Genomic DNA, 13,635 nt, shown 5'->3' on the forward strand with positions numbered 1-13,635 from the left:
TTCATATAAATATGTTTTATAAGACTTTTTTAGTTATTCCAGAGAAATAAACCTAAAATATAGTCATCGAAACTAGTGCAAAATATGTGAATTTTGACAGGGATGAAATTGGTCTCCAACAAAAAAAGTGGAAATGGCGTTCCCGGAAGTCAAAATACGGTAAAAAAGAAAATGAGGGAAAAATATGAACTCAAAAAGCGGAAATCTGCGGAAAACTTATATCACTGATTTTGATGTTCAAACCCAAAAAATAAACTAGAGGCTCTCAAGAGCCTGTGACGCTCACCTGTATTTACTGATGCTTTGGAAATCATGTAAAATAAGGTTAAAACCATAATTAATAGTATTAGATATTACATATTATAATGATATCTAAGATAATAACAAAAAGCTGCAAAATTTCTGTAAAATTACTAACTCAGGGGCAGCAACCCAACAACGGGATGTCGGATTCGTCTGAAAATTTCAGGGCAGATAAATCTAAATCTGATGAACATTTTTGCCACCTGTCAGATTTGCTCTAAATGCTTTAGTTTCAGAGATATAAACCAAAAACTGCATTTTACCCCTATGTTCTATTTTTAACCAAGTCGGCCATGATGCTTGGAAGGCGGGGTTATCGGACAAATTTTTTAAACTAGATACCCTGATAATGATTATGGCCAAGTATGGTTAAATTTGTCTCAGTAGTTTTAGAGAAGAAGATTTTTTTAAAAGATTACAAAAATTTACGAAAAATTGTTAAAAATTGACTATAAAGGGCAATAACTCCTAAAGGGGTCGACTGACAATTTTGGTCATGACAACTTATTTGTAGATCTTACTTTGCTGAACATTTTTGCTGTTTACAGTTATTCTCTATCTATAATAATATTCAAGATAATAACCAATAAAATGCTCCGCTGGGCACAGCTTGATACGCACGCAGAGGTCGAACCCTGAACAGTTGGGGCAAGTATGGACACAACATTCAAGCTTGATACAGCACTGAATTTGGATTGTGATTAAATAGTTGACACAGCATAGGTTTCTGACACAGAATGAATGTGGTCTAAGAACTCAAAAATTTTTAATTTACCTATTCAAACCATATCTTTATTATTTGCTTTTATATATAAATCAGAAATAACCAATTTAAAATGGAAAATTTTAAAGAAAAAAAAAGGAACAAAAATCCCCCCCCCCCAATTTTTTGAACCCCCTTATGATTCATCACCCCAAACTCAATCCCAGCCTTCCTTTTGTGGTATGGTACCTTGCAGTACAATTTCAGAGCGATCCATACACTTGAACACAAGTTATTGTCTGGAAATTAGAAAAATGCTTGTTTTTTGGCCCCTTTTTGGCCCCAAATTCCTAAACATTTAGGGCAATTACCCCCAAACTCAATTCCAGCTTTCCCTTTGTGATATGGTACCTTGTAGTACAATTTCATAAAGATCCATACACTTCCACATAAGTTATTGTCCTGAAACTAGAAAAATGCTTGTTTTTTGCCTTTTTTTGGCCCCTAATTCCTAAAATTTTGAGGCAATTACCCCCAAAATCAATCCCAGTCTTCCCTTTGTGATATGGAACCTTGTAGTACAATTTCAGAAAGATCCATACACTAACACACAAGTAATTGTCATGAAACTAGAAAAATGCTTGTTTTTTGCCCCTTTTTTGGCCCCTAATTCCTAAAACTTTGAGGCAATTACCCCGAAAATCAATCCAAGCATTTCCTTTGTGATATGCAACCTTGCATTTCAATTTCAGAGAGATCCATACACTTGAACACAAGTTATTGTCTGGAAACTAGAAAAATGCTTATTTTTTGGCCCCTTTTTGGCCCCTTATTCCTTAAAGTTTTGGGCAATTACCCCTAAACTCAATTCCAGCTTTCCCTTTGTGAAATGGAACCTTGTAGTTCAATTTCAGAAAGATCCATAGACTTACACACAAGTTATTGTCATGAAACTAGAAAAATGCTTGTTTTTTGCCTTTTTTTGGCCCCTAATTCCTAAAATTTTGAGGCAATTACCCCCAAAATCAATCCCAGTCTTCCCTTTGTGATATGGAACCTTGTAGTACAATTTCAGAAAGATCCATACACTAACACACAAGTAATTGTCATGAAACTAGAAAAATGCTTGTTTTTTGCCCCTTTTTTGGCCCCTAATTCCTAAAATTTTGAGGCAATTACCCCGAAAATCAATCCAAGCATTTCCTTTGTGATATGCAACCTTGCATTTCAATTTCAGAGAGATCCATACACTTGAACACAAGTTATTGTCTGGAAACTAGAAAAATGCTTATTTTTTGGCCCCTTTTTGGCCCCTTATTCCTTAAAGTTTTGGGCAATTACCCCTAAACTCAATTCCAGCTTTCCCTTTGTGAAATGGAACCTTGTAGTTCAATTTCAGAAAGATCCATAGACTTACACACAAGTTATTGTCATGAAACTAGAAAAATGCTTGTTTTTTGCCCCTTTTTTTGTCCCTAATTCATAAAATTTTTAGGCAAATACCCCTAAAATTAATCCAAGCATTTCCTTTGTGATATGGAACCTTGTGGTACAATGTCAGAGAGATCCATACACTAACACACAAGTTATGTCTGGAAGTTACAAAAATGCTTATCTTTGGCCCCTTTTTGGCCCCTAATTCCTTAACTGTTGGTACCATAACCCCCAAAATCAATCCCTGCCTTCCTTTTGTGGTATTGAACCTTAAATTTCATAGAGATCCATTCATTTAAACTAAAGTTAGAGTGTGAAAACCAATGTGTCTTCGGACGACACCAACGTCATACCAATATACGACCGCAAAATTTCCTTAACATTACCAATTCAGGGGCAGCAACCCAACAACAGGTTGTCAGATTTGTCTGTAAATTTCAGGGCAGATAGATCTTGACCTGATAATCAGTTTTACCCTATGTCAGATTTACTCTAAATGCTTTGGTTTCAGAGATATAAGCCAAAATCTACATTTTACCCCTATGTTCTATTTTAAGCCATGGCGGCCATCTTGGTTGGTTGGCGGGGTCAACTGACACATTTTTTTAAACTAGATACCCTAATGATGATTGTGGCCAAGTTTGGTTAAATTTGTCCTAGTGGTTTCAGAGGAGAAGATTTTTGTAAAAAGCTAACGACAACGGACGAGGACAACGATGACGAACGACGATCGCCAAGTGATGAGAAAAGCTCACCTGGCCCGAAAAAAAAAAATAAAGTGTAACAAGTTTATGGTAGTAACTTTTAACAAAAGACCTCTGCCACTCCTACTACCTGATGGATCTATTCTAGGGGGTGAGGAAGAACGAGGTGGTGGTGGCCCTCGTAAATGAGGAGGAAGCATATCATGAGGCGGAGGCATTCTATAACCAGGTGGCCCTCTTAATCTGTCGTAAGGTGGTGGTGACCTTCTGTCCATTGGAGGAGGTGGTCCTCTGCCAAATGGTGGCGGTGATCGAAGATCTGGAGGTGGCATTCTTGGTCCTCCATGCCTATCCAGAGGAGGAGATCGCAATTCTGGTGGTGGCATCCGTGGACCTCCACGTCGGTCGGGGGGAGGTAATCTAACTGGAGATCCTCTCATGTCTTCATCCCTGCAATAAATAACCTTAATTATAACTTAAATGTGACATACATCTGTCATATTTGGGGAAGCTATCTATTATCCTATATATCTTTAAATCCTTACTACTATTTACATCTTTTTTTTTAATTGATTTGTTCAATGTAAAAAAATAACATTGACTTACCTCATTCCTGGAGGTAGATGGAATGGTCCACTCCTTGATCCTGCCCTGATGGAGGACTTACCTCATTCCTGGAGTCGGAGGGAATGTCCCGCTTCTTGATCCTGGTCTGATGGAGGACTTACCTCAGTCCTGGAGGTGGAGGGAATGTCCCACTCCTTGATCCTGGTCTGATGTGGACTTACCTCATTCCTGGAGGTGGAGGGAATGGCCCACTACTTGATCCTGGTCAAATGGAAGGCTGTCTTGCGGTCATAAAAATTTGGAGCATGATTATTGTACTCAACCTCAGAATTCAGCCTACCAAAGTGCTGGATTTGATGTATCGAGGACAAATTGTGTTCTCAAAGTACTGAGAGAAGTTTAATGACCATAAGCGCTGGAGGTGGAGGGAATGGACAACTCCTTGATCCTGGTCTGATGGGGGACTTACCTCATTCCTATAGGTGGAAGGAATGGCCAGCTTCTTGATCCTGGTCGGATGGAGGACTTACCTCATTCCTGGAGGTGGAGGGAATGGCCCACTCCGTGATCCTGGTCTGTCTGATGGATGTAATGGTCCATTGATCATCCCTGTCAAAAGATGTATTGAAAATGATTTAACATTTAGAACAGATCTTATTTACCACTTTCAGATGAAAATAGATAAAAATAATGTGTTAGATTTAACTTTTTCTAAAACTCAGGCATTTATTAGATAATTGCCACACTGAAAAATGGGATGTGGTTTAGATTTTCACAAGATAACACAACAAAATAATGACTGTTGGGTTGTTGTTTCTAATGCTTTTTGTAACAGTAATTTTTAAATATTTATCTGTTATTTTCCACTTAAAATAGTTTTATCAATGGGTAGTTTGTTCACACAACTTCACACACATATGCAAAATACTGACAATATTTCATATTGAAGTACATAATATAACTATGCCATGTTTTAATGTATACTTGATATTATTCAATAATTCTTTAATTATGATAAATTATTGTTAGAAAGCTTTATTTTACATATCTAAGGGATTTAATTAAATCATCATGTGTCTTTATATTTTGTTTTGGTATTTTGGTAAAGATAAAATTTCATATCGAACAAATCTCATAAAAAGTATTGGAATTTATAAGTATTGTTCTAGTTTGTCCAGTACAATGTAAGGCTACCATATGGTCAGACTTGACCCAAATCATATAGACAGACCTATATAATCAGACCTGACTCATATGAACAGACCTATATAACCTGACTTTTGTGTTCTATAACTATTCATAATTTACCTGGAGGAGGCATGCCTCGTGTTGGTAGCGGTCGTATCAAACCACTGGGGCCCTGCATTAGTCTTCTCTCTAAATCTGTTAATCTATTCAATGATGAAAAATTAAGACTTATTAACAGAAGACAAAACTTTGATCAGAAATGCTAAAATAAAAAGTTGAATTTAAATATCATCTATTAAACTTTCTTCACAAAACTTAATTCCTTCTGAAAACAAAACAAAATTTGAACAAATAAATACAACACACTGATAACTTACTTGATTATCTAACTGATCTGTAAAAATACACCAAATTGTGGAAGTACGATCACTTGGGAAAACTATTTTTGGATTATTCAATCATATAAAATATTAGCTGTTGAGTAAATGTTGAAGAATAAAAAGGGAGCATAATGATGTTCAAGTATCTCTTCAGTCATTTATAAAGCAGATACTGGTATATATGGAAGTGAAAATAAATAGAGTTGTATAACTCCAAAAGGAGTCAGAGTCAATATGTAAACATCTCCTAGAGAGAGTGTCAAGGTCAGGAACACGACAAAGGCCAGAAATAATGTCAGATAGACATAGTGGACAACAACCCAACAACACAAGTTAACACAAATGACCAAATTGTCTTGGTTTCATTTTTAAGGGGTTTTTTTTCCTGTCAAATTTATTTCCCAGTTGTCTAGACTATGCCATATAGAGATTGTCCACTCTTATGTTAACCTATGTCTTTCTAGGTTTAAATAAGTTGATGGGTTTCTGTCTAAATGATGCTTACCACACAATTCCTTTATTCCGACCTAAACATTATCATACTGTGGATTCATATATTTTCGTGTGTATCAATTTTCGTTGATTTAGGGAAAAATCGTATTTTTGTGGATGCCTGATTTTGTGTTTTTTTCAAAAGTCACAAGCCTTTAGAAAATTTGTACTTTGTTGAACATTTAAATTTGGTTAATCTATAAAAATTGGTATCCCACGAATAATAATAAATTTCCCCAGGAAGTGAGAATCCCAATTAATGTAATGCTGACATTTTAATCTGTTTCAACATTAAATACTGATATAACTTACTTTTGTCTTAATACTGAACATTCATGTCGTGATTCTTTTAGTTCTCTCTCGGCTGCCCTCGCTGATAACTAATAAAACAATCAAAATAACAAATATTAATTTCATTAATAATTATCCTATTGCAATTAAAATGATAGAATGACAAATTCTATAATCCTTATTCAAATTAATCAAGTCAATATTATTAGTTGAATGGAGTGTTGTCAGATCCTTGTAAGAAGTCAAAATTCCAGACTTTTGAAATATTTGTTCTATTTTTAACTGTATTGAGAGATGCAACCAGAGGAAGTTATTACAGAGGCATATATTTATTGAAATAAAACTCCTTCAAATTTAAGTAATTTTTGGAAGTTGGAAATTTGCCTTTTTTCTATTTTTTTTTTTTTTTTTCCTTTTCGAACTTTAATTTTGATTTATACTTCATCTTAAATCTTCAAAACTTCCAAATGAATTTTATCAGGTTAAAAGAACATGCTTAAATGCTGTTATCACTACTAAACAGCTAACCTCTGAAACAATTGTAGCAAAGAAAACTATGATTTTGGGACAGAGTCTGTAATATGACAAACACCACACTTAGGGTTGTCTTTGTTTTAGTGATATAAGTTGGATCACCAAAAAGGTGCTAAAATGTGTTTTTTGGATCAAGAGGGAGGAGTGTAATTATAACCTACCCAGTTATCATGGGCTTTCTTTTCATTGGCTGCTATCTGTAAAATACAAATATATCATGAATTACAATATACCAAATCAATTTAATGTTTTACATGAAGATAATCTACTCTAGTGTACTTTTCTCTGAAAAAGAAATCAGAAGGTATCACTACATGTAACAGTCTTGTGTAGAGGGGTGTTCAATTTTCCATAATTCAATTTTTCAAATTGAACATCATTAAAATAGTTTAAATATTCCATTCCCAAAACAATTAAAGTTATCATGTGTCCATGAAAAAGAAATGTCACAAAAATAATGAGTACAAATCTCATTTCTATTTAATAAAAGGACTAAGTATTTTATATCTTTATTAGATCTAAACAAGTCTAAACTAAAGGTTGGCAGCTTAAATGATGCAGAAAAGATCAGTATTTGTTTGGTACAATGACCTTTACATCAAATGGTTACGCACATACATGTATATAATTATATTTTCAGATTATTCCTTCATAAATATTAGAGGCTTACATTGACAGAAAGTAACTGACTATAATGTACAGATGTACAGGTAGTATTGTACAGATATACTGTGAAATGTGTTATTATTGTACAGTGGAGCGACTACAATTAAAATTCTTTGACTAAAATGTGTGAAAGTAAATAAGTAGCAAAACTCAAAAATAAAGAAACAAGAAAATCTAAATGTTGTGAAATATAGAGAAAAATATATATAGATACCTGAAATATGGAAAATATTGGAAAACTTTTATCTATACAGTGTGTTAAACATTACCTGAGATCTGAAATCTCTTTCTGCAGATAAAATTTCTTTTTTCAGGTCGTCTGTTTGTGATCTGTTAATAAATGTTTTGTGTAAGTAGAAAAATGCAAAAACATCATCATACATTAAATAAATATAATATCAAACTTGTAAAAAGTAAATAACAAAAATACCGAACTCCAAGGGAAATTCAAAAAGGAAAGTCCTTTACAAAATGGCAAAACCAAAAGCTTAATCACACCTAACGAATGGAAAACAACTGTCATATTCCTGACTTGGAACTTTTGACTTGTTATTTTGCTTTTGGCAGTATTTTTTTTACTTCAGTATCTTGCTTGTGTTGATTCACTTCTATAACTAGTCAAATAAAATGCTCCGCTGGGCGCAGCTTGATACGACCGCAGAGGTCGAACCCTGAACAGTTGGGGCAAGTATGGACACAACATTCAAGTTTGATACAGCTCTGAATTTGGATTGTGATGAAATATTTGACACAGTATAGGTTTCTGACACAGAATGAATGTGGTCTAAGAACTTAAAATTTTTTTATTTACCTATTATAGTCCAATATCCAAAATCTAAATACATGGTTAGATTCAGCATATCAAAGAATCCAAAGAATTCAATTTTTGATGAAATCAAACAAAGTTTAATTTTGGACCCTTTTGACCTCAATGTGGACCAATTTGATAACGGGGCCCAAAAATCAAAATACATGGTTAGATTCAGCATATCAAAGAACCCAATATATTCAATTTTTGTTGAAATCAAACAAAGTTTAATTTTGGACCCCAACTTGGATCAACTTGAAAACTGGGCCCATAATCAAAAATCTAAACACATGTATAGATTCAGCATATCAAAGAACCCCAAGAATTCAATTTTTGTTAAAATCAAACTAAGTTTAATTTTGGATCCTTTGGACCTTAATGTAGACCAATTTAAAAAACGGGACCCAAAATTAAAAATCTAAATACATGGTTAGATTTGGCATATCAAAGAACCCCAATAATTCAATTTTTGATGAAATAAAACAAAGTTTAATTTTGGACCCTTTTGACCTCAATATGAACCAATTTGATAGCGGGGCCCACAAATAAAAAATCTAAATACATGGTTAGTTTCAGCATATCAAAGAACCCCATATATTCAATTTTTGTTGAAATCAAACAAAATTTAATTTTGGACCCAAATTTGGACCAACTTGAAAACTGGGCCCAAAATCAAAAATCTAAATACATGTTTAGATTAAGCATATCTAAGAACCCCATTTATTCATTTTTTTGTTAAAATCAAACTAAGTTTTATTTTGGACCCTTTGGACCTTAATGTAGACCAATTTGAAAACTGGACCCAAAATTGAAAATCTAAATACATGGTTAGATTTGGCATATCAAAGAACCCCAATAATTCAATTTTTGATGAAATAAAACAAAGTTTAATTTTGGACCCTTTTGACCTCAATATGAACCAATTTGATAGCGGGGCCCACAAATAAAAAATCTAAATACATGGTTAGATTCAGCATATCAAAGAACCCCATATATTCAATTTTTGTTGAAATCAAACAAAATTTAATTTTGGACCCAAATTTGGACCAACTTGAAAACTGGGCCCAAAATCAAAAATCTAAATACATGTTTAGATTAAGCATATCAAAGAACCCCATTTATTCATTTTTTGTTAAAATCAAACTAAGTTTTATTTTGGACCCTTTGGACCTTAATGTAGACCAATTTGAAAACTGGACCCAAAATTGAAAATCTAAATACATGGTTAGATTTGGCATATCAAAGAACCCCAATAATTCAATTTTTGATGAAATAAAACAAAGTTTAATTTTGGACCCTTTTGACCTCAATATGAACCAATTTGATAGCGGGGCCCACAAATAAAAAATCTAAATACATGGTTAGATTCAGCATATCAAAGAACCCCATATATTCAATTTTTGTTGAAATCAAACAAAGTTTAATTTTGGACCCCAATTTGGACCAACTTGAAAACTGGGCCCAAAATCAAAAATCTAAATACATGTTTAGATTAAGCATATCAAAGAAACCCATATATTCAATTTTTGTTAAAATCAAACTAAGTTTAATTTTGGACCCTTTGGACCTTAATGTAGACCAATTTGAAAACTGGACCCAAAATTAAAAATCTAAATACACGGTCAGATTTGGCATAACAAATAAATAAATGTGGTCAAAGATTTTACAAATCTAATGCGTCATACTGTGCAATTAAAGATTACTTCTTGAAATTTTTCAATATTTGAAATTTGAAAAAAAAATAATATTGGAAGAATAATTCTTTTTAATTTCTGAAATCTGAAATGAGAAAAAATTGACCCCCCACAATTTCTTTTTACCCCCCCCCCCCCCCCCCCCCCCCTTTTCCCCAAAAAAATTCTTTCCCTCAAGATATGGTCATAATCTCAATTCAAATTTCCAATGGAATTTGCAACCATAATTACCCATTTAAATTTACCATAGTGCTAACTTAATCTATTTTATAATAGAATTTAAAATATGGTGTCAAATCTTTCATATGGATTTTTTTGTAAAAAAAAAAAGATGCAACATTTGCAGATATTTTTACTGGTCTTCCTTTATAAATATGCATTTCTTTAAACATAATTTAAAAGCAGTGTAAGGGAAGTAATCAAAACGTTGTATGTGGATTACCTCCCTTACACTGTTTTAAATTGTCTTAATTGTTCATTAACCATTACTTTATACATACTTTAAAAGCAGTGTAAGGGAGGTAATTCAAATGATGTATTTGATTTATCTCCCTTACACTGCTTTAAATTATGTTTTGTACTAAAGTATTTGTTCATATAAAAATGCTTATTTCTTGCCCCTTTTTTGGCCCCTAATGCCTTAAATTTTGAGGCAATTACTCCCAAAATCAATCCCAGCATTCCCTTTGTGATATGGAACCTTGTGGTACAATGTCAGAGAGATCCATACACTAACACACAAGTTATGTCTGGAAGTTACAAAAATGCTTATTTTTGGCCCCTTTTGGCCCCTAATTCCTTAACTGTTGGTACCATAACCCCCAAAATCTATCCCAACCTTCCTTTTGTGGTATTGAACCTTATGGTAAAATTTCATAGAGATCCATTCACTTAAACTAAAGTTAGAGTGCGAAAACCAATGTGTCTTCGGACTACGACGACGACGAGGCCAACGTCATACCAATATACGATCGCAAAATTTTTTTGCAGTCGTATAAAAAGTTCTACTACTTCTAAAATCTATCAATTGTATTTTTCAAGTCTAACATCTTCATTGTGTTGGTTACTCAATATTTTGTTTTTGTTTTTTTGTTTTTGTTTACTAAAGCCCATACAGCTCAAACCATATCATAACTTTTGAGTTAATTCTTAGTTCTACTGTTAAAACAGATGAATTTTCATTTCAAATCCTCCTAGGATAAAATTGTGTTACTATGGTGACTTACTTGTAACTTTCTAATTCTTCTTTTACCATTTTGGCAGTTTCATCTGCATTTTCTAATCTATTTTTGTTTTGTTTCTTTAAAGCTTCTTGTTCACCTAGTTCTCTGAAAATTTTATATTAAATTCATCACTAGATTTATACAGCTAAAATCATACATTTGGAGAGAAAAACAAAATCAAAGTGCGTGTAATTACTGAAGGTTAAAGATTGCTTTAATTTATCTGTGGGAAGTAACATTAAACATTGCATTGTATAAAGCTTTGGTTGAATTTGATTCAACTAAAACTATGAACAAAGGAAGATAACTCCATTTTTAAAGATTACTTTAAAATGACATAATTGATATTTTTAGAACAGATTTTAGATTACTGCATGTAATTTTCTAGACAAGTATAACATCATTTTGTAACTTGAATATCTGATTATATATTTCATTGATAAATTTCTGGAAATGTTCATGGATGGGATGTATAGAATGATATGATCAATGCACTATATTTTGTGTATCTCAAAAGTAGTGATAAACCTTGGAAGATTTAGATATCAAGTCAGTACCATAGGGTTTTTATTGCATTTCATGCAATCTTTACCCAAAAATTGTTTCCAAACTGTCTGTTCAAAATTCAGATTAAGTTTGTAGTTCTTCAAATGCACATATTCATACTATAAGTATATGGTGTTCAATCATGTAGATAAGATATCTCATGAATATACAATGAACAGGACCTATATATTATATGAGCTGCGTCGGATAGAAATCGACCTTATGCAAATACATATCAATACATCTTCTTTTAACCTATTTCGGGTTAAAAAAAACTCTATGCAAAGTCTGTAGCTGTTTGAAATTTGAGTTGTTATAAGAACCCTACAAAACGGACCAACATTTGTCTTTTATTTTGTATTTGAATGTTCCAAAATCATTCAAAGTCTTATACATATACATGTATACGTGCGCTTGCATAAGGTCTATTTCTTTCCGACACAGCTCATCTGATTTGAGTAGCTAGGAAATTAATTTTTCAAATAGTGGTTGATGTTACTAAGACATTGTGTAAAATACTGTCCTTAAACTTCTATGAGTTCATAACAAGAATGGCACTTTTTTATTTAAAAATATACTGGACATCCTGTATGTAATTCTGTTAGAGGTCAACCAGAACAAAATTCAAACTCAATTTATAAGTCAAAATTTTATACTAATGTAATAACAAAAATCTGATCAGTTTCTGTAAGCATCATAAGTATGCAAGTGCAGACAACTGTTACAGAATGACAGAATGATTGACATGTGTAAAGGAATATGAGGGTCTGGACGGGGTTTACAGAATAGAGACTAATGGGCCAATACAACAGAAAATAGGCCAAAAAAAAAGAATAAAGTATAATGGGGTGCTAAAATATAAAGAATGGAGAATAATGGGCAAAATTTATAAAGAATAGAGAAAAATGGCTTAAAAAATTAAAAGAATACAGAATCAAAGGACCCCCATCCAGGCCACTTAATGTTGGGGGCATCAAATTGTCTATCATAGGAAAAGGAACTTGAACAAATAAAATTACCTTTGTAATTGAGCTTCTTTTTCTTTGAAATAATTAGTAAGAACATTTAATTTGGTTGTAGCTTCATTACTTTGTCTCTCTGCTTTCATTTTATCTGTTTTTAAACCCTCCATTTTTCTTTCTAATTCTGCTATTTGTTCTACAATTAGTAAACATAAAAATTAAATCATCAATGGATATCTAAGGATATGGAGAAACATAAAAAAATAGAGGTGGGTGTATTTAAATGAGAGAGTACTGAAAAAAGCAAGATATAAAAATAAAAGCCAACATAAGTTTTCAGCAATATACAAGTGTCTATATTAAACATATGCCTTTGGTTTCAACTAATAATGTTTTGACTTCATTCTTATATGTTCTATCTCATTTGGATTTTCCTTTAACAATTCATTTGACCTTTAACCCTACATTCCTTCTTTTTTAAATTTAACTTAGAAAAGAGTAAATGTATATGCATATTTTTTGAAAAATGATGAAAAGACAATTTAAGGGAATAATTCTTTTATAAATTATAGAAATTAATAGCTTTTTAATTGTTAATGACATCCATTTATTTTGGTCACATTTGTGACAAAGTTATCTGCCCCTTGCCAAGTCACAGATTCTTTTAATTCATGAATAAATCTAGAACTGTTCATGAATTTATCTTTAAGAATAAGACAAATTCTTTACCAGATAGAAATAAATTTTGTGGTTTTTCTCAATGGTTGAAAATTAAAAAACATATACATGAATTAACTTAAAATTCTTCTCATTTTTAATATATTTTTTTCGTACAGTTTAGCATTTTTTCTTTCTAATACATTTCTTATGAAGCTCAAAACCAAGCAATCAGATCTATTTTTAATTTTCCATAATTTTGATTATAGTGGGGCAAACGCTGTGTGTTATCAGGGTGGCATCATACCTTCCATATCTATTCTACTCTGAACTTCTATATCAATTCTATTCTGTACTATATTTCTTTCATCTTCTACTGTTTTTAACCTAGCATTAACCTGAAATCATAATAAACAAAATATTATTACCATCATAAAATGAGACATCTAGAATATAGATAAATTCAGAAATAATTGCCTGGTT

The 13,635-nt window shown here is 32.4% G+C and overlaps 1 protein-coding gene across 2 annotated transcripts in view; it reads right to left on the reverse strand.

The window, feature by feature from the left end:
* The window catches only part of LOC127739123 (melanoma inhibitory activity protein 2-like), a 57,424-nt gene that overhangs the window by 8,217 nt on the left and 35,572 nt on the right, over positions 1-13,635 (reverse strand). The window contains exons 18-26 of one of the 2 annotated variants that reach the window (XM_052250708.1): positions 13,460-13,550; positions 12,553-12,691; positions 10,991-11,092; positions 7,532-7,592; positions 6,758-6,793; positions 6,084-6,151; positions 5,020-5,102; positions 4,242-4,320; positions 3,409-3,594 (exon numbers count right to left, since the gene is read on the reverse strand). In XM_052250708.1, coding sequence (XP_052106668.1) covers positions 3,409-3,594; positions 4,242-4,320; positions 5,020-5,102; positions 6,084-6,151; positions 6,758-6,793; positions 7,532-7,592; positions 10,991-11,092; positions 12,553-12,691; positions 13,460-13,550 — 845 coding nt within the window. Of the gene's footprint in view, positions 1-3,274; positions 3,595-4,241; positions 4,321-5,019; positions 5,103-6,083; positions 6,152-6,757; positions 6,794-7,531; positions 7,593-10,990; positions 11,093-12,552; positions 12,692-13,459; positions 13,551-13,635 lie in introns of both variants that reach the window. The other variant, XM_052250707.1, reaches the window with a different exon arrangement.

Source organism: Mytilus californianus, unplaced genomic scaffold, assembly GCF_021869535.1.
Source record: "Mytilus californianus isolate M0D057914Y unplaced genomic scaffold, xbMytCali1.0.p SCAF_4, whole genome shotgun sequence".
In the NCBI taxonomy this organism is placed as follows: Eukaryota; Metazoa; Mollusca; class Bivalvia; order Mytilida; family Mytilidae; genus Mytilus; species Mytilus californianus.